General features: G+C 46.9%; 1 protein-coding gene across 2 annotated transcripts in view; it reads right to left on the bottom strand.

Moving 5' to 3' along the window:
- Positions 1-4,770: 4,770 nt before the first annotated feature.
- The window catches only part of KIFAP3 (kinesin associated protein 3), a 67,634-nt gene continuing 53,353 nt past the window's right edge, over positions 4,771-19,051 (bottom strand). For both annotated transcript variants that reach the window (XM_058808376.1, XM_058808377.1), the window contains exon 20: positions 4,771-6,097. In XM_058808376.1, the coding sequence (XP_058664359.1) occupies positions 5,989-6,097 (109 nt within the window). In that variant the 3' untranslated portion in view covers positions 4,771-5,988. The remainder of the gene's footprint in view (positions 6,098-19,051) is intronic.

The following is a 19,051-nucleotide window of genomic DNA, read 5'->3' as shown; positions in this document are numbered from 1 at the left end:
TGTCTGTCCGTCTGTCTGTCCGTCCTTCCGCCCGGCCGGCCCGGCAGCGCCGCCCGCCTCGCGCGCCCCCTGGCGCCCGGCGGCCGCAGCGCCCTCAGAGCGCCGGCCGCCATTTTGGGTGAGGGCGCGCCTGCCTCCGGGCCCCCTCAGGAGCGGGAGCTGTGGGACCGGCGGGGCTGGAGGAAACCTGTGAGGAGATGGAACAGTGCAGCGCCACTGGAACCGCTAAACCCAGCGTGGGGTCCGGGCTCCTCCTAAACACCGCCGGGCATGGTGACTCCAGCACCCCCCTGGGCAGCCTGTTCCAATGCCTGATTGCCCTGACAGTGATTTTTTTTTTCCCCCTCATATCTAATCTGAGCTCCCCTCTCTCATCTTGGCCATTTCCTCTCGTTCTCCCACTGCACCCCGGCAGAACAGACCGAGCCCCCTGAGCTTCCCCGAGCTCCACAGCCCAGCTCCCGCAGCCGCCCCTCACAGGCTGTTCCGTAGCCCCTTCACGAGCTTTGTGAAGTGACACGCTGCTGCTCCATAATATCCAATTTAAAATAAATTTTTAAATATCCTTGCCCTCCCTGTGCCCCGCTCAAGCCCGGGCCGCAGGGTGGTCTGACACTGCGGCGTGAGGGGATCCATTAAATGCCATTAAATGTAATTGCTCTCCGCGCTGCGGCGTAAAGCGACCCCGGGGAGAGATTTCACGTGAGTGTTTTGGACGGCGGAGCGAAGGTTGAAAGGAAAGGCTCCAGGGCGGTGGGAGGTCTGAGCTGTTCACACGCTATTTTCATATCGCCGGTGTTATTCCAGTTTCCTGCAGCGCCAGGACGTGAGGATGTGGTTTGCACGGTCGCTCTGAACAGCAGCACAGCCCAGCCCCGTGGCCTCGTCTAGACGCGGGTTTAATGGCCAGGGCAGAGTGTTTAACACAGGTGGTCTGAGCTCTGCAAGCGCCTTGGCTTTCTGCAGTAACTCAACTCCACGAGTTTAACCTGTGCTGAGTCTTGTGCTGCCAAATCCAGCAGGAACTGTGTAGAGTATGTTCTTTATGCTTTCCCCCTTCCATTTCTAGGGAAGCCTTCCAGGGCTTGGACAGCACGGATGGTCCCGGACACACAGCTCTGCTGGACATTGGCTCATCAATGCCAGAGTCCCTTCAGCACAGCTACAGTTCTGGATAGCAGAAGGGATTCCCTCAGATCCACAGCACAACCCTGCTCAACTGAGCCTCACCCGAGAGAGGATTTCTCCCATGACTGTGCAGGGGAAGAGCTGTAAGGTGGCACATCAGGATATGCTGGTAGATGGATGATCTGGGGCTTTTTAAAAAAAATAAGACATATGATGGGAGGAGCAAGGTGCAGGAAAGTGAAATGGGTCACAGTATGTAGTACATCACACATTACAGGGTAATATAATGCACACAGGAACAGAAACTAAATGACGTTCAGGTACACCACCTCTATCTGTCAAAGGTAGGGAAGATCCAGAGTCTTTGGCCCAAATAGGACAGACACCTAAAAAGATCCTAGCCCCAAAGTACAAACTAAAAGAAACTGTGTAATGTTCATTAAGGTGTACATTAGTCACCAGTTTACTCAAGGGGCCAGGTGTGGGTTTGTATGTCCTATGTGTGTGTGGCAGGGCAAAGGCAGAAGGTCAGAAGACAGGAATAACTGGAGGTAAAGATAAAAAATTCTTAATAAGCAACAACTGATTTCTACTCACAGCCCTTGGCTCCAGCTTCAGGCTGTGGTGTGATTCATGTGGCTGTCAGGAAGAAAAAGCAAACTTTGGCTGTTCTGCATCATTTCTGGTGTGTTTCCTTTGCTGGGCTGTCTCTGTGGAGCAGCATTCTTTCCTTTACCTGCTTCTCCTGAGTGATCCTGCTGTCCCACACAGGCTGAAGTGGCACTGAGGAGTGTGCCCTGTCCCCAGGTGCTGCACAGAAACCCCAGCTGGGTTTCTGCCCCAAACTTCACCCTCTGCCTTTGCTAAGCACAGCCAGCGTGGGCTCCTCCAGAGAACCACCCAGGGATTAGGATCAGGGAGGTGTGAACCTCTCAAGGGCAGAGATGGAACCAGCAGGATTACAGAGCTCCTAGCAAATGCCTCATCAGCACTGGAACTGCTTCTTTAAATCAGTTGTGCAAGAAAAGATTGGCATAATGGCCAGAGAGACAGCTGGTGACTGCAGAGGGGGATGGGGCCAAAATCACTTCAGTGGAGCGGAGCCTGTGAGGTCTGAAGGCACAGCTGGGGAGCACAGCCTTAGAATCCCAGAATGGTTTGGGTTGGAAAGGACCTTAAAGCTCATCTCATTGCAACCCTGGGCAGGGTCACCAGGCTGCTCCAAGCCTGTCCAGCCTGGCCTTGAGCACCCCAGGGATGGGGCAGCTACAGCTCCAGCCTGCCCAGCACTTTGGGCAGCTCTCAGGAGTTCAGAGCTGTTCCCAACTCTCTGGGAGAGGCGCAGGAACAAAGGCTGCAGTGGGGCTCCATGATGTCCCACTCCTGCATGGCCATGTGAATGACAACTACAGCACAGCAGCCTTTTGCTTCCAATGATATTTCTCAATTTCTTAATAAACAGGAGTGGAGTTCTTTTTTTTTTTTTAGGCATATTTTTTCCAGCTCTGGTAAAGTCCATGAATGTTTTTATTCAAGTGGGTGTCCAGACCAAGGGGCTGCCAACACCACCTTGTGAGTATGAAACCCATGCAGGGGAGTGCAGCCCTCCTCTGCCTGTGCAGCTCCAACACCTCCCTTGGCACCTCAGAGCTTTTTCAGAAAAAAACCCCACAACCTCTACCTGAAGGAAAAAATGAGCAGATCACAAGAGCTTCAAGGCAACACAAATTGCAGCAGAAATCAGCTCAGGGTATTCCATGGGTTTTGAGGATGGCCACAGAAGGAATGGAGGCTGTCACCCCTCTCAACCTCTGGCCATGGTGAGTGGACACATGAGGGCTGCACTACAGGAATTCCAGTAAAGAACCTGCCAGAGGAGCCCAGAATCTCCTCTATCTAAACAGAGCTTGTCCAGCTTATTCCAGAGGAAGATACATCTTGTTCCTGTGTAATTTAATCCAGAGTGGATACAATTAAACAGAATCAGGCAGTCTGATTTCAGAATGAAATGCAAATGTTGAACTGTAGACAGCTCCACAACCCCGTGGTATTTGCAAGACCTTGAATCAGGTCCTCCATGAGCTCTGAGGGAGGAGAATATTTGTTTACTTTTGCTTTTCCCCACCCTGCTGCCCTGGAAAGCTCCTAAGTACTGGTGTAGCACAAATAATAATAATTTAACACAAGATCTTAGGTGGCTGCATGGAGCAGATTGCTCCTAGAAATGAGCCTGTCCATGTGCACAAAGCCTCTCTAATAGCTACCAGACACAGGAGCTTCTCAGCCATTGCTTATTTCATTGTGCTATTAACTTTACAGCCTCATTATAGCTAAAACACTTGCCTAACCAAACTCATTAATTAATTAGCAGCAGGCTGGGAAAGAGGATACTCCTAGGATGGGTCAGGATTGCTGCTGTAGGGAAAGAAGAGAGGAGCTCTACAAAGCCTGGAGGAGAAACCAGGGAAAAGAGGACAAAAGTTGCAGAAATTGTTAAAAGAAAGCAGATCCCTCCTCACCCTTTTTGTGCAGTGTACAATACCCAGGGACTGAATCCATAAAATACAGATAATTAAACAGCTCAGACTCTCCCATCTTCCTCTGACACCCACAGGAAACGTGATATAGGAAATGTGAAAAGTCTATGTGCTCCTATCTTTTTTTTCCCCCCTTTCTGGCTCAGGAACTGTAATTAAAGGCAAAATCAGCCTCTCTCCTTGCTTGGAAGTGCAGTGGCACAGCTGGTTTTCATCTTGGCAAGCAGGCTCTGTCCTCAGGCTACTAAGTGCTGAGTAATTTTTACCAAGCTCTGTTTGCAGATAAATGATGTTCTTTTCTTAGCTGCTGCCAGGCAAAGCTACAAATACTTGATCTTTTATTCATTTCCCATAAACTCCTAACATTGAATACTAAAATTCCAGCCAGAGATTTTTTTTTTCCACTGCCATTTATGCTCAGCATGGTCACAACTGTATTACAATTACAGACACCCAGCCTTCACTGGAGCTCCACTGCAGCTCCTCGTTAACCTGAAGCTTCCAATTAAAGGCTCCTTCAGTTTCATTGATAGTTTGCATATACTCCAAGGACCCACTTCATCTTGGTTTTCCCCCAAAACACATTCCATGAGCAGGGCAACTGCTTTAAATAACTTCACACTAATTTCTGGAAAAGCCTGACAAGCGAGTGCCAGGCTCAAAGAACAGCCTGGGTGTGCAGTTTGGGGGATTTCTCTCACAGCTCTAACTATAAAAATATCTGAAAGCTTTTGACTGAATGTGGCACAACCTCTGGGCAAATCCAGTGTGGACTCAGAACAAAGGAAATTATCTAGGAAGGTACAACACTGGAAATTTGTTTGTGTAGTTCAAGTTTTCTGCCATGTTTCTTAGAAACTGTGTAAGAATTAGTTAATAGTGGAGAAAATAATCTAAAAAATACTGCCTAATTTTGGCAATGCTGTTCTTCCATCTACCTCCAGTGGGTGAAGCCCTGAACAAGAGGCCAGCCCAGAGAGAAGGCTGAAAACTGCTATGAAATACCATGGCTAATTTTAGACTCATTTCCAGTCATACAGCTTGGAACACAGGGAGTAACAGTGCTTATAAAAGTACTTGCACACATTGGAAAGATAACACAGGGTTTCAAAACAATTTTTATTTCAAAGGTATTTTTGAAGTATAAGACTAAGAGTTTGTCAGATTCCCCAAACAATCCCATGCCTTTGAAGATCACCTTCCCAGCACAGACCCCAGTTTTATGGAATTACTAGTGACTGGTTTTGTAGGATCAGCCCCTGATGAAAGTCAACTTTCTGTTTAACCCATAAAGGAGAGAGGAAGAAGGAGAAAAACAAATCTGCAAATCAACAGGCATTAACAAAAGAAAAAGGATGAGGTAGAGGTAACTTTTCTTTTAAAAAGTGAAAATCTGAATTGCTGCCTTGGTAGCTGTGGCAGAGGGGGCATTATCATCCCTTTCTGCTGTCTGTTACAGTGGGCATGCACAGCTGAAGAACAGCTTCAGCCTGAATTCTGTTTGCAGGTTGTTTCAAAGCATGACACAAAACAATCACCACACTGGGAGTGCAGCATGAAGGGGTCCTGGCCTGATTCTGCTTAAAGCCCAGAAACCAGCATGACAGGATGGATTTGTGTTTCCAGATAGAACACCTGGGGTAAAGGCTCTGCTCTGGATTCTGAAATTCTGAACCAAGGTACAATGTTTCTTGCTCTTGCTGGCCCTCAGGATGGATGTGGCTGTATTCTCTCAGCCCACAGAGCTCTGTTTAAACACTAGGGTAAGTAAAGATATTCTCTTGGGTAGTTTCTAATTTTAAGTGTTTTCAAGCATTTTAAATGGACTGTAAATGTCTGAAGCTCCAGGGGAGTGAACCTGTGCCATCTTTCCATTATTAAAGTGGTGACCAGGACTGGACTTTGATCCAAACTATGTGTCAGGGCAGTGCCAGGAGATGCTGGGGCTCAGTGCTGTTCTGAGAGGGAAACAGTCCATGTTAAACACACTGCACATGGAGCACTCTTCTTAAGTGCCTTGTAAAACCCACAAAACATCTCTTAGAAACACATTCACCACTGCTGACCACACAGGTTTTTCTATTTAATAGAAATTAAATTAGTAGCTTAATATACATAATGTGACACTTTCCAGTCCGGCAGTTTCCAATTCCCGCTTTCAAGTCGCAGTCACCGTACAAAAACAACAACAACAAAAGCAACCCAAGACTAAACACTGTCACAAACACACAGAGCCAGGAAGGCTAAGTGGAGCTACACATGCCAAAGGATACAGGTGCTGGAGGCTGGGGTGCAGCCATGCAGGAGCAGCAGTGCCTGGCCCTCACCGTGCCCCGTAGCCGTACAGGAAGGGCTCCTCTGGCCGGTAGCCGTAGGCGGTCGCGGGGCGCCCGGGACCCCCCGTGCTCGGGGCAAAGCCATCCACTGCAAGGCTGCAGAAATGAGAGAGAGAGAAACTGCACAGCTCCGTGTGCCATGGCAGGAACAGCAGTGCTGCTAGCTGCAGGTGCTGCTGGTGCCTGTTTGGGCTTGCCTAAAATAGAGGTCACACAAAAGAAACAGCAGTTCTATTTATTGAAGGGCTTTCAGGTGCATTTAGGGCACACAAAGTCCCCCAGAGGCTACACCCAAAAATGGACCACGGATCACAGATTTTCACACTTTTATAAGTTTAATTCCCAATATGGAAATGGACCAATCTTCCAATTACAGCTTCAGCTAATGGAGTCATTTACCCCAAGTTTGCTCCCCCCCAACTCACTTTTGTTTCCATTTCTCAGGGCCTGAGGCAGTGAGGCATCCTTGATTGCCAGGCCTGGAGAGGAATTGTGTCTGACTAAAATGTGAAGCCAGTAGCCAGCACTGGATATGGAGATAGAGCTACACACTAAAGAACTGCAGGATTGCAAATATATGAAAAATATACAAGCTAAAATCCTAAGGCATGATGGTTTTGTGAGGAAACTTTGCCAGCTGTGTTCCCCTTCTGGACACCATTTCCCTGGTGGGAAATGAAATGCTGTGGAGGCATCAGTGCAACTCCAATCAGGGAAAGGCTTTCAGGTCCAAGAGGAATCCCAGGAGAGACCAAAGTCTTCTCTTCCCTCCTTTCACAGCTTTACTGGCCAAGCACTTTCTTCCATGACTCAGTGTCTCCCTGTGTACATTACAGTTACCATGTCCTTCAGGCTCTGGCAAAACCTGCTGTAACCCTGCCCTGCACACACATCTGAGGAGTCTCTTTCCCTGCCTTCAGTCCATTTCTGAGGTGCATGAAGAACACCAGCTAGAAGAGAGAATATCTGGTGAAAGATGGTGCTTCTGGTGGGATACAAGAGTGGCAGCCAAATGGCAGAAGGAATTAAACACATACTGAAAAGCTATGTACTAATGAGACAGAGTAATTATTTTTTCATGTAAAACAGCATTTTTTACACCTAAAAAGTCCCACAACAATGAGTTAGATACTAAAACACAAGAACTGCATAGGGAAAAGTGGCACATATTTCATGCTCAACAATAACTCATGCAGGAGGTAGAGAAAAAATGAGCATTGCCTAAGACACTGGATTGCTGCCTATTCATAGCTATGTCACTTCTTAGCTTCCCCTTCAGGAGGGGACAAATGGAAAAGGATCCTGATTTATTGTCTGACTAAAGATGCATTGAGAGGAGCCCAACTTCCCCTCTGAAGACTGTCAAAACACAAAGAAGCAAAGTGCTTTAGGAGTGGGGAAAAGCTGAACCTCATTACTGCCAATTATCCATATGGAACATGGGTTATGCAAGAGCCAAGGCTGGGAAAGAATGACCCCTGCAGAAGATGTACAATGGGTGGGCCCCAGGCCCTGGCTCTGCAAGAAGCTGGCACAGCTCAATTGGTTGGGCTGAAAGGGCTCAGCTGCATGGGGGGGACCATGTCCATCTCTGTCCTCACAAAGGCACTTTCCTTGGATTGTGTCTCAGTGAGGCCCTAGAAAAGGATCCCTAGTGCCTGGTTTCTCAGAAAATGAGTTCACTCATGGGATATCCTGATAGTCAGGTGAAGGTGGAAGGTCTGAGGCTGAGATTTGTCCTCTGAGATAGAAGGGACACAATCAACAGCCAAGCTACAGAGAAAAAAATAAATCACTGTTTTACTTGATATACCTTGAGAAATGCTGTGAGCTGAAAGTGCTTTTCATTTCCAGTGTATCTGAACTGGCAGCACCCATCTCCTCACCCCTGCACAGAGCCCTCAGCCCCACCCTGCAGGCTGAGCAGCCCTTCAGCACAGCAGGGAGCAGCAGAGTGGCCCTGGTGGATCCTGCAGTGGTGCACAGCTCTGTGAATGCATTCCTCTCACCACCCATTCCTGCCTGTACCCACTCCAAAGCCCTCTTACCCTTTTCCAAGCCCATTAGGAAATGAGCTGGTGACCTCTGAGGCACCTTCCCCAGATGCCTCCTTTGTACCTGGCAAACAACAGCTTTCTCATTATCAGCCCTGAAGCTTTGAAAGACTCCTTAAAGAGAGGATTAAGAGAAATCCTGTTACTTTGTGTTTATCTCTCATCTCCAGAAACCCCAAACCCAGCAGTCACCTCAGCCAGCCCCTGCCTCTCCTGTGTCACTGCTTTCAGTGTGCAAAGGCACAGACAGACCTCACCCAGGCTGCCCTAGGCTGCAGAGTCTCCATATCAGGCCCAAAACTCTTGTGAACAACCCAACCAGGACAAGCATGAAGCTGACCAGTTTGTTTGGCACTTCAGAAAACAAACCATTTAACAAACTTCTATAAACCAATGCCAGAGGCATAGTGGGAATTGGGACTGCAGGCTCTGGTTCTGCTGTGCTCCTACAAATTCCCAGTGACACCAGAGATGTTATACTGCAGAGAAGCAGGACCCTTAAAGGCTACCTTTAAACTTAGGAATTTCATTGTTTGATCCTTAAAATATCTACAGCTGATTTATAATGAAGAGCGATTTTAACAGAAAATGCTTTTCTGGGTTTATCTTTCCATGATGTTTTCTGTGAGTGTAACAATGTTAGTTGTGGATAAGTTTTTATTACAAGTGTGGTAGAACAGGGCCTATTTGCATTCCTGCAAAGCTCATTGTGGAATGATGTTCAGGTGAGTGAGGAGGCTGTGGCTGCCCAGCGCTTGCAGCAGCCATACCCAGGCTCACAGCAGTGCCACCCTCAGGTTTCCTGTGGCAAAGGGACACATCAAAAACAGGAGCCTGGAACCTGTCCCGAGTTCCCTTGTACCCCAAGCTGAACCACCACGGGCTTTGGGGTGAGGTGCAATAACGCCCTGAGCCACGCGGTGGCAATGGGCCTCCATCCCTGCAGGCTGAGCTCTTCCAGCCACTTCCAGCTCGGTAATCCCCACTCAAAGAGCTTCTAAATGTATTTAAACTGATAACGAGAGCAGGGAAAATATGGTTTCAATCACATTCTCAACAAATCAGGTTTTTAATATTTTTTTATAAATGTGTAAGTAATTAGGTAAAGATCCCGAGAGTTTAAACTTTGAGGAGCATCAGTTATTTCCAAATGGTTCAGACATATGTTAGTGTCCTGAAGAAAACTGGAAGAGATGGATCAGCTGATAACTGCTTTGGACAGTCAAAAAAAAAAACCTCAAAAAACCAAAAACAACCACAGAAAATTACATTAAAACACCTTGATCAAATCACTACTCCCTCCTATCGAAATATTTCCCTGAAGTAAATGAAGTCTTGACCATGCTTGAAAAGAACTGGCTTCATTTTGCACATTAGCGCTCTTGAAGCATAGCAGCTTTGCCTGCTGGATTGTTTGCACTGGCAGACCGCAGCAGGGAGCTGTGGGAACTGAAGGGAAGGGTCTTGAGCCCAGGAGGTGACACAGGGTGGGACAAGCACAGAGCCAACACGGGCCTGCAGAGAGAGCCTGGCTCGCTCCCGAGGCTGCCAGGCCAAGGGCACAACCCACTGAGGTGAGGATGGATTTAAAAACAAGTCCTGACGAATCCCTGCCCCCTCTGCCAACAACAGCAGAAGGGGAGAGCCAGCAGAGATGGCAGCTCTGTGGCTGTAAACACTTGCTGGATAACGACTGGCCTGAGATCATGATCTGTGCCATGTGTGCTCAGATTTATACCAGCAATCAACCTCAAGACTTGCTCCTAGGAAAAACGTTGTTGGTTTATGCTACAGCATCTACCAGGAAATTCAGTGCAAGAACCAAGCCTGTCTCTCATAATAATGATACTTTGACTCAGTCCTCACAAGGATGATTATTCTTGCTGGGATGCTAATATAGTGGTAGAGTTTATGCGGAGAGGAAAATCACCAAGAAAGGGACACATAATTGTCCATTGGGTCAACAATACTCATGCCTGAGTTGGTATTTTTCCTCCCAGTGCTCACTGCTATGTATCTGGGCAGGCAGAAGTGCATGCAGCCCTGCAGCTGTGGGGTGATTTGGATGCCAGAGCAGCAGAACAGGCTCAGCTGCAGCTCAGGCTGCAGGCACTGCAGGCAGCCCTGGCTCTCAGCACAGCCCTGCTCTTGTGCAGAGCTCAGCCCCATGCCTGGGGCTCACAGAGTTAAACAGTGAACAGCCCAGCTAATTACTGTGTACTGCTAACCTCAGTTGCTGGTTCATTTTGAGATCCTTTAAAATATGAACTGTGTATTTTACCCCTATGCACTCTCTTAATGATTTGTTTTTTTTAGACTGAAATCACTTCCAGCCATCAGTTATACTCGAGGTCTCTACACATGCACTTCTCCAAGCACAAATATTTCTTTTTCCTATTGGTCTGCCAGCCCCTGTCAGAGCAAATTTCACTTTAAACTAAATGCTGTGATACTTAAAACCTCTTGGATTACTCAGGCTGCTAGTGTGATCTATGACCTTCCCCAAATGACAGCTGAACTTTCCAATTTGCTTGTACTGCTAGGGAACTGAGGAACACATGCTGAAGAGGAAAACGTTCCTGATGTGCATGAGTGAGGAGAGATTTCTGAACAGCCCTGCTTATTGATGCTTCAGAGCATCCAAATTCATATACCCATGTAGGATGTTAGGTGCCCTGACAGAATTCAAGGTGTAAAGAGCAGTTGTGTCCTGTCTCCCAGCAGGAAATGGCAGCCAGCATCCTGCTGCATCCACAGAACCCTTCTGAACTAGGCAGAATTCATGGATGTGTGGAAGGCTCAGCAGGCTCCCACAGGCAGCACTCCATGGGGAATCCTCTGCTGGGGTTTCCTTCCAAGTGTCTGTGCTCCTCCCCAGGGCAGGGCATCAGGAGAGCTGGGTAATTAACAGCTGAGTAATTAACACCAGGGTGCAGAGTGACCGTGGCACTGCACACCCCCACCCTGTCCACACCAGTGCTCACACTGGGAGCAGTGCTGCTGCTGACAGGGGGAGCTCAAACCACAGCCTAATTCCCAGGTACTAATTCCTCAGAAAGAAAAGTCCAGCATCACTGGGAAGATTCTTGGTCAAAAGTAAACACCTGAAATCCAGCTGAAAGCCCCCAGTAGGATCCATGGATTTGGAGTGGTCCCAGCAGGAAGAACTGCCTGGGAAGCAGGTCTGAAGCAGTTTGGCACACACTGTACCAGACTGTCACTGCCTGTGTGACAGTGGCTCTGGAAAAGCCTTTGAGGGTGAAATATCAGTTTAGGAGCTCACACTTTAGGGACACAATTTTATTTGTTTCTGCCCAAAATTAAGGCATCCTGGAATCACTGCTCCCTGAAAATTAACTGCAAGCTAAACACAGAGTGCTTCCACCAGAGCCAAGATTTCATCCCTAATTTTTTCATTCTAAACTACTTCTAAAACCCTGTCAGTCCTCCCTCCTTACTCTGCATCAACGAGCCCTCATGTCTCAGAGGCTCTCAGCTACTCAGTGGAGATACAAGATTTATAAGCTTATTAAAAATAAAATCTAATTTTTTTAAATCTGTAGATTTTTAATTATGTAGATGCTCAGACCAGCCAAACACTACCTGCAACTCTCAGCTCATCAGCAGCCCTACCAATAATCCCAGAGAAGGACTCACCCCCAAAGCTCTCCAATGCTCCAGTGAGCTGCCAGGAGGTTTCCATGCAGGTGCAAACAGGCAGCCTCTGCTGACACATGTGGCACCTCTGATCACACCTGCAGCTCTCCAAAACTCCTCTTGAGGATCAGAGAAAGGGGTTAGAACCAGAGGAGTTCTGAGCATCTTTCAGAAGCCTGGTATCAGTACAGTTCACAGCAGTCCCACTGTTTCCTCTGTACCTTCTCCATCTATACCCTGGCTATTATTGTTCCTAAAAATCAGTTTTCACTCCCAAGCCATCCCCACCTCAGAATTTCAGCAGCACATCACTGAAGTCCTACATTTTCTGTTCCAGGAACCCACTGATGTATGACAGCACAGTTCCCATCCCATTCCCTTATAAACTCTGATGCCATGAACCCCTGTATTGCACAATGCTGGATTGATTCCTGTGTATAGCAGACAAAACAAATCATGTTCTGATGAGCACTGGGGCTGTGCTTCCCCTCAGGAGGTGCCAGAGCCATGGGAGTGGCACAGCAGTCTCTAATCTCCAGACAAGCACAGCATTATAACCTGTACAAATGAGATGCAGCTCACTGATCAGAACTCTTGCCAACAACACACAAGTTTGCCAGCAGCAAAGGCTGATTATCCCTCATCTCAGTGTTTTTGTTTGTTCCTGAAGTGTTGATGAGAGCTGGTGTGAGACAAGGACTGCAGGGCAGTGTAATCACAAAGGGGATGCTCAGCCCCATCAGCAGAATGGCTGGTGAATGCTGCAGCTCCCTCCCTCCCTTCCTCCCTCTCTCCTGAGGTTTCCTCTGCATGGAGAGCAGGGGGAGCTGGGGCACCCAGCCCTGACCCAGTGCACAAGCAGGGATTAAGGCACTGTGTGCAGGTGGGAAATGGTTTGGAATCCCCCAGAACACACACAGACTCCAGCTTCCAAAGCTGCCTGCAGGTCTGACACATTCAGCCAACCCTCTTGAGGGACCAAGAACCTTCACAGGTGAGCCAAGGCTCAGAGCTCCTGAAGCCATGGACTCTGTGGCCTTTCTGCTGTCATTCCCTGGCAGCTGAGTGCTGGGTGGGACCCCATTCTGCCAACAGCAGCCATGACAGGTGAAGGGCATCACAAAGGGACACAGGCCTGTTCCTTCTGCCCTTGCTTTAAATCCAGGGATTGAGATGATGATCCCATTTCCTCCTACAAGCCAGTTACCTCTGGTTTCCCTTCACTGACCATAAATTTTCTGTCCTTCAGAGCAAGAGCACAGACCATGGGTTATGGAGAAACTCCATACAACTGAGAAGCCTGAGGAAAAAACAATGTTTCTTTATATAATGTCTTGTAACTGTAGTTTGCCCCACTGCTGGTAATGACGTTAAACTATAAACCACAAATCTCCTAAATTCTGCCTCTCATGACCCCAAGTTGTTCTCCCATATCTGTGAAGCTTTTTGTTTTCATGCTTTTTATTCTTCAAGCTCAAATGGGAGGGGAGTTTTGTGGCAGTGTCTGTGACTGTGCCCACTGCATCAATCACCCAAGTCCATCTCTACATTAGCATTAATATCCCTTAAACAGTAATATTGTACCTGCTCATAAGACAGAAAATATCCAAATGAACCTGTGCAATAATACTTTAGCTCCCTCATGCATCATAAGACAGCTTTTATGGATATGATCATGTCTCTCTTTCCATGTGATCCAGCTTTCTTCAGTCTGCTTAATGACTTCAAGTTTCCAATTGCTTCTGGACTTGTTGCCCAGTTGTATCTCAGCACAATACTGCTGTTTCTGCCATTTAATTACAAACAAATGGAAAGCTGACAATGGTGGAGAAATGAGCAGTGTCTTCTGTGTCAGGCTCCAGCTATGCACCAAGCAATAACCACGCCAAAATTCACTGGGGGGAGGCAGCATTAAAAAAACTTATTTCCCAACTGAATAGTAAGAAAGCACTGAACCAAAACCAAATGACCTTGCTTAGCCAAATTCAGTGTGAGCCTTGCTTGAAAGCTGTAGCTGCTGCCATCCCTGCTCTGCAAACACAGCCTGGGATTTGGCCTCAGTTTCTTGCTCTGTCAGTTACCTGCTGTGTGATCCTGGACAAGCTGCTCCTTTTCTCCGTGACCTCAGTTTCCCACTGGAGTATTGGAAGAGAAAACACCCCAGACATTAAAGACAGCCAAATGACAAACTAGAGTAATGAGAAGACTCAAATTAGACTGACACAGACAGAAAAGGCTTTAGTAAAAAAGATTATCTGTGCTCTGCTAGAAAGGCAACCAATCCCCAGCAGAGCCGGGGGGCAGAACAGCAGCTCAAAGGCTGCAGTTGTGTCCTGCAGCCAGGTTGTTCCTGTGAAGGGCATCAGGAGAGCTCCTGCAGCAATCCTGCAGCCAGGCTCACAGCTCTGCCACACACACAGGGACTTGCTCAGCCATTCTCTACAGGATTTCTTAAAAGGTCAAGTGCACAGACAGAGCTGGAACGGAAATCGAGAGCTCTGGCTTTCCATTCCAAGCCTGACAGAAACATCTCCTGTCCTCTTGGCTCAACAACTGTCCAAACCCACTGATTAGATACATCCATTTCTTAAGAATTAATTAAGAACTAAATCAAATAAAAAAGCCCCAAGGAACAGGCAGTAAAAAGCAAGATGTCCTTTCCTCCCCCTCTCTGCTTGCACAGTCCAAAGTGTCAACTCCATAAACTGAAGAGAATATTGCCTTAATCTGAACTAGGGATAGGCCTGGCTTGGGGAGCTTTCACACCGCTCTTTCAATTGTCTCCAGTAAGCTCAGTGCCAGGCTGGAGACAGAAAGCTTCAGGAAATTGCCTGAGCAGAATAAGATGAAGGTTCACAGAGATGACTGGTGTTACTGCCCACATCAGGATCTGCTCCAGCTTCCACCAGCCTTCCCATTTCCACACATGAACTGTTCCTTGCTTCCTTGCAGAGCAGCTCACTGAAAATGACCTCAGAGACAAGCAGCTGAAGCAAAAATGCAGCTTTTTGGTGGAGAATTTTCCCTTTAAATGTTTATACAAACTCCTCGAGCCCAAGCACAGCCACTCAGTTCTGTCCATGAACACAAATGGTGACAAAAGTTCCCTGTTGTGCACCAAAGCAAGGCCACAGGGCACTGGTGACACCGAGCTGTCTGCAGGGCAGCCCAGTGGGGATGAGGATCCAGATGCTGGAGGGAAGGAGGGAGGGAGAGTCAAGAAATCTGTTCTGCTCTGCCTTCCAGCTGCAGCCAATAAAAGCTTTCAAAGCCTTTCTGAAAGTGAACATTGCTGGGGGATTTGCAGCGCTCGCTCCAGCACACACAGCAAATGCAGTTGCAGTGTTACTACTGATGAAGAAACTTTAAATATTATTTTACCACCACAGAGGATTGTCCTGATTTCAAGCACTTTTATATATCAGCACAGGGCCCTAGTGAAATCTTGTTGAGGTCTATCCCAATCAGCAAAGATTTTAGTGAAAATCAAGAAGAAAATAAATCTCAGTGTCTCTCACTAATTTTTTTTTTCCTTAGGAATAACATTGGATATATCAGGAAACAAGGCAGATACAAATACAAGGAATGTGTTCTTGGAGATCTATATCTTGGAGTAGCATTATTATATATAAAAAACTCAACTTAAAAAAATTAAAAATCAAATGTCTCCAGACCAAAAAGGTTGATCAGGGAGTACTGGAAAAAAAAATTTAAAAAGCTCAAAATCCCAAAGGCGAATAAACTTTGTAGGCCCATTTATTATTTTTTTTAAATCTCAGAGTTAAAAACCTATCATCTTGGTTTTCCAGAGGGAAAAGGGTGGGTCAGTCTTTGGAGTTGGATGGTTGAGACTGATAAACACAGAATCAGAATAAAATTTTAAAATCAAAACAATCCTAAGTATTTGGCAAAGAAATTAATTTGATATACTAATTTTTATGCTAGAGACTTGCTCAGAGCACATGTTCAGTTCAGATAATAACCACAAGAAATATCCCACTGATATATGGGCCTTTTTAAAACTCCTCATTTTAAGTTTAATTTTGATTCCTGTGAGCATGCTTAAACCCAGCACACAAAACACCCCTCACTTTATTACAGTTTTAAATCTTTCTTCCAGATCTGGCCTTGCAACCACTTGTCTTGATAAAATAGGTCACTTGAAAAAGGAAAGCTCAATAAAATGAATTACAAAACCAACAAGATTAAACTGATTGTGCTGTTTTTGTACAGTGCAGCCGAATTCTGCAAATATGCTGCTGGCTGTGGTTTGGCATTTAACAGCATGTGATCAGTGAGAAGGAGGAAATTTTATTCTCATTAACTGTTGCAGATTTACTGCAGTGAAAAAGGGCTATGTAACCTGAGAAGTGACAGAATGGAAAGATCAAAGCAGCAGTCTGGAAACTAAATAAACCTTCTGGCTACTTCCTGCAAGGAAAATTCACTCTGGCAATGTAAAACAGAGTCCAGTTAAAAACTACTCTCAGTTTTATGAGCTGTCACAGCAGCTTGAGTGGTTTGGACCAGTCAAGTTTAGAACATTATATTTCCTTGTTTTTGTCTCAGATACTTCTGTAAGCAGTTTTATAGTTTCTTTTTCTTTTTTTTCTTTATTTTTAAAGAGAAAAATAAAATTCTTTTCTTTTGGTTGAAATCAAGAAGGTCACAACTAAACTCATTAAAACAAGCAGGTCTTCATTTGCACATTCCATTCCACTTTACTGCATTTTAATATTTTACTTTGAGATTTATAAGCAATGTACATTTGCTTTAATAACTCTTCCTCATTCTGTTCACTTATTGTTTAATATAAGTGCAAATCAGTTTACAGAGCCCAGATGGCTTGTAAGCAGGGAGCCAGTCTATTCCTAGTAGCACATCTGGAGGGACTGAGCAGCAGACTGAACGTGGGAATTAATTAATGTTACATTTCAGAAGAGACAGGCCCAGGTTTGGGGGATTTTTTGGTAAAACATTCCAAAGGACTTGAGCTCACTGCTACAGCATTTGGGTATTCTTTTAAAATTCTTAATAGCCACCTAAACTATGATGGTTAAATGAGGCCAACTGCAGGTGGAATATAATAAAATAAAAAGCAACTAAAAAAATGTAAAAAAAAAAGTGACTGCAAGTAAAAGAGGCCCAAGTATCCTGTATTCCAAAAGAGCTGAAGTGCATTAAAACCTCAATACTTATTCTCTCCCCAAAAAGCATCTGCAACTTGCTGAAAAAACTCTGCTATTTTAACACTGTTAAAATATTCCCCAGCAAGCTATTTCATCTCTCCCATACTGCTGCAATTGTTGGAGCAATTAAACCTCTCTTACAGTAAATGAAACAAGGGCAACCTGATCCTTCCCAGCTCCAGACCACACACCTTGGTGAGATGGTGTGGTCTGGTCACTGTGGGAGGAATCAGGAGAGCCCTGCCCTGCTCCATCCTTGGCACCTGACACTGCAGGAGGAGCTGCCCTTCTGCTCCAGAAATGGCACCTGACTGCAGGAGGAGCTGCCCTTCTCCTGCCCCATCCCTGGTACCTGACTGTGGAGGAGCTGCCCTTCTCCTGCTCCAGAAATGGCACCTGACTGCAGGAGGAGCTGCCCTTCTCCTGCTCCAGATGTGGCACCTGACTGTGGAGGAACTGCCCTTCTCCTGCCCCATCCCTGGTACCTGAACCTCCAGGAGGAACTGCCCTTCTCCTGCTCCATCCCTGGCACCTGAACCTCCAGGAGGAACTGCCCTTCTCCTGCTCCATCCCTGGCACCTGAACCTCCAGGAGGAACTGCCCTTCTCCTGCTCCAGATGTGGCACCTGAACCTCCAGGAGGAACTGCCCTTCTGCTCCAGATGTGGCACCTGACTGCAGGAGGAACTGCCCTTCTCCTGCTCCATCCCTGACACCTGACTGTGGAGGATCTGCCCTTCTCTTGCTCCATCCCTGGTAACTGAACCTCCAGGAGGAACTGCCCTTCTCCTGCTCCATCCCTGGCACCTGAACCTCCAGGAGGAACTGCCCTTCTCCTGCTCCAGATGTGGCACCTGACTGCAGGAGGAACTGCCCTTCTCCTGCTCCATCCCTGGTAACTGAACCTCCAGGAGGAACTGCCCTTCTCCTGCTCCATTCCTGACACGTGACTGTGGAGGAACTGCCCTTCTCCTGCTCCACATGTGGCACCTGAACCTCCAGGAGGAACTGCCCTTCTCCTGCTCCATCCCTGACACCTGACTGTGGAGGAACTGCCCTTCTCCTGCTCCATTCCTGACACCTGACTGTGGAGGAACTGCCCTTCTCCTGCTCCATCCCTGACACCTGACTGTGGAGGAACTGCCCTTCTCCTGCTCCATCCCTGACACCTGACTGTGGAGGAACTGCCCTTCTCCTGTCCCATCCCTGGCTCCTGAATCTTCAGGAGGAACTGCCCTTCTCCTGCTCCATCCCTGACACCTGACTGTGGAGGAACTGCCCTTCTCCTGTGCCATCCCTGGCTCCTGAATCTTCAGGAGGAACTGCCCTTCTCCCTCCCTTCCCTTCTCCTCCTTTCTCCCTGCCCTTCTCCCTCCCTTCCCTCACCTCCACCTCACCTGTGCTTCCCTGCCCACCTTGGCTATCAGCTCTCAAGGACTGTGAGCATTGTCTTTGTGTGGGGGATACATGGAGAGCTCTTGGGAGCTTCTCCTCATGCTAAAAACACAGTGACAACAAATGGAACACACAAGTACATTCAAAAGTTGTTTTAGATCAAATATTGGATGTGAATAATATTGTCCTTTTATGGATATTCCTCAATTACAGCCCTAATCTTTCAGTGGTGCAAAAGTTCTCCAAACTGTGGGAAAATCACATTGATGAATTGCCACAGGGTAAAATCTTCATACTCTGGAATAATCAGACTCCTGTCTTCAAAAATGCTCCAGTAAGTGCCCACAGCATAACAGCAGAATTTGGTCAGACACTTATTAGTGACACCTAAACTGGATTATATGATCAGGCTGCAGCACTTCTATAAACAAGGCTTTGAGAAGACAGTGTGAAAAAATAATGAAGTGACAGCTAGCAGGAATATGACCACTACCAAAAAAAAACCAAACCAACCCAGAAAAGGACAGAGAGCTCTAGTTTAGTACTGAGAAATTGCAGCTCTCATTCAAAAGCTCTCAGCAATGAAGCCTTCCTGTCCTGGAAGCACCACTGCCACATGTCAGTGCTGAAGGGGAATAACTACACAGTGAATTTTGGGTCATTTTAGCTACCTGGAGCAGACAAGTGAACTCTTTCAATAAGCTTGTCCCAGACTGAGACCAAAACCCTGCAAAAGGCAGCAGTTCCCACTTCCTT

Source organism: Ammospiza caudacuta, chromosome 7, assembly GCF_027887145.1.
Source record: "Ammospiza caudacuta isolate bAmmCau1 chromosome 7, bAmmCau1.pri, whole genome shotgun sequence".
NCBI classification, from domain to species: domain Eukaryota; kingdom Metazoa; phylum Chordata; class Aves; order Passeriformes; family Passerellidae; genus Ammospiza; species Ammospiza caudacuta.
This window is presented reverse-complemented; position numbering and strand designations above follow the sequence as displayed.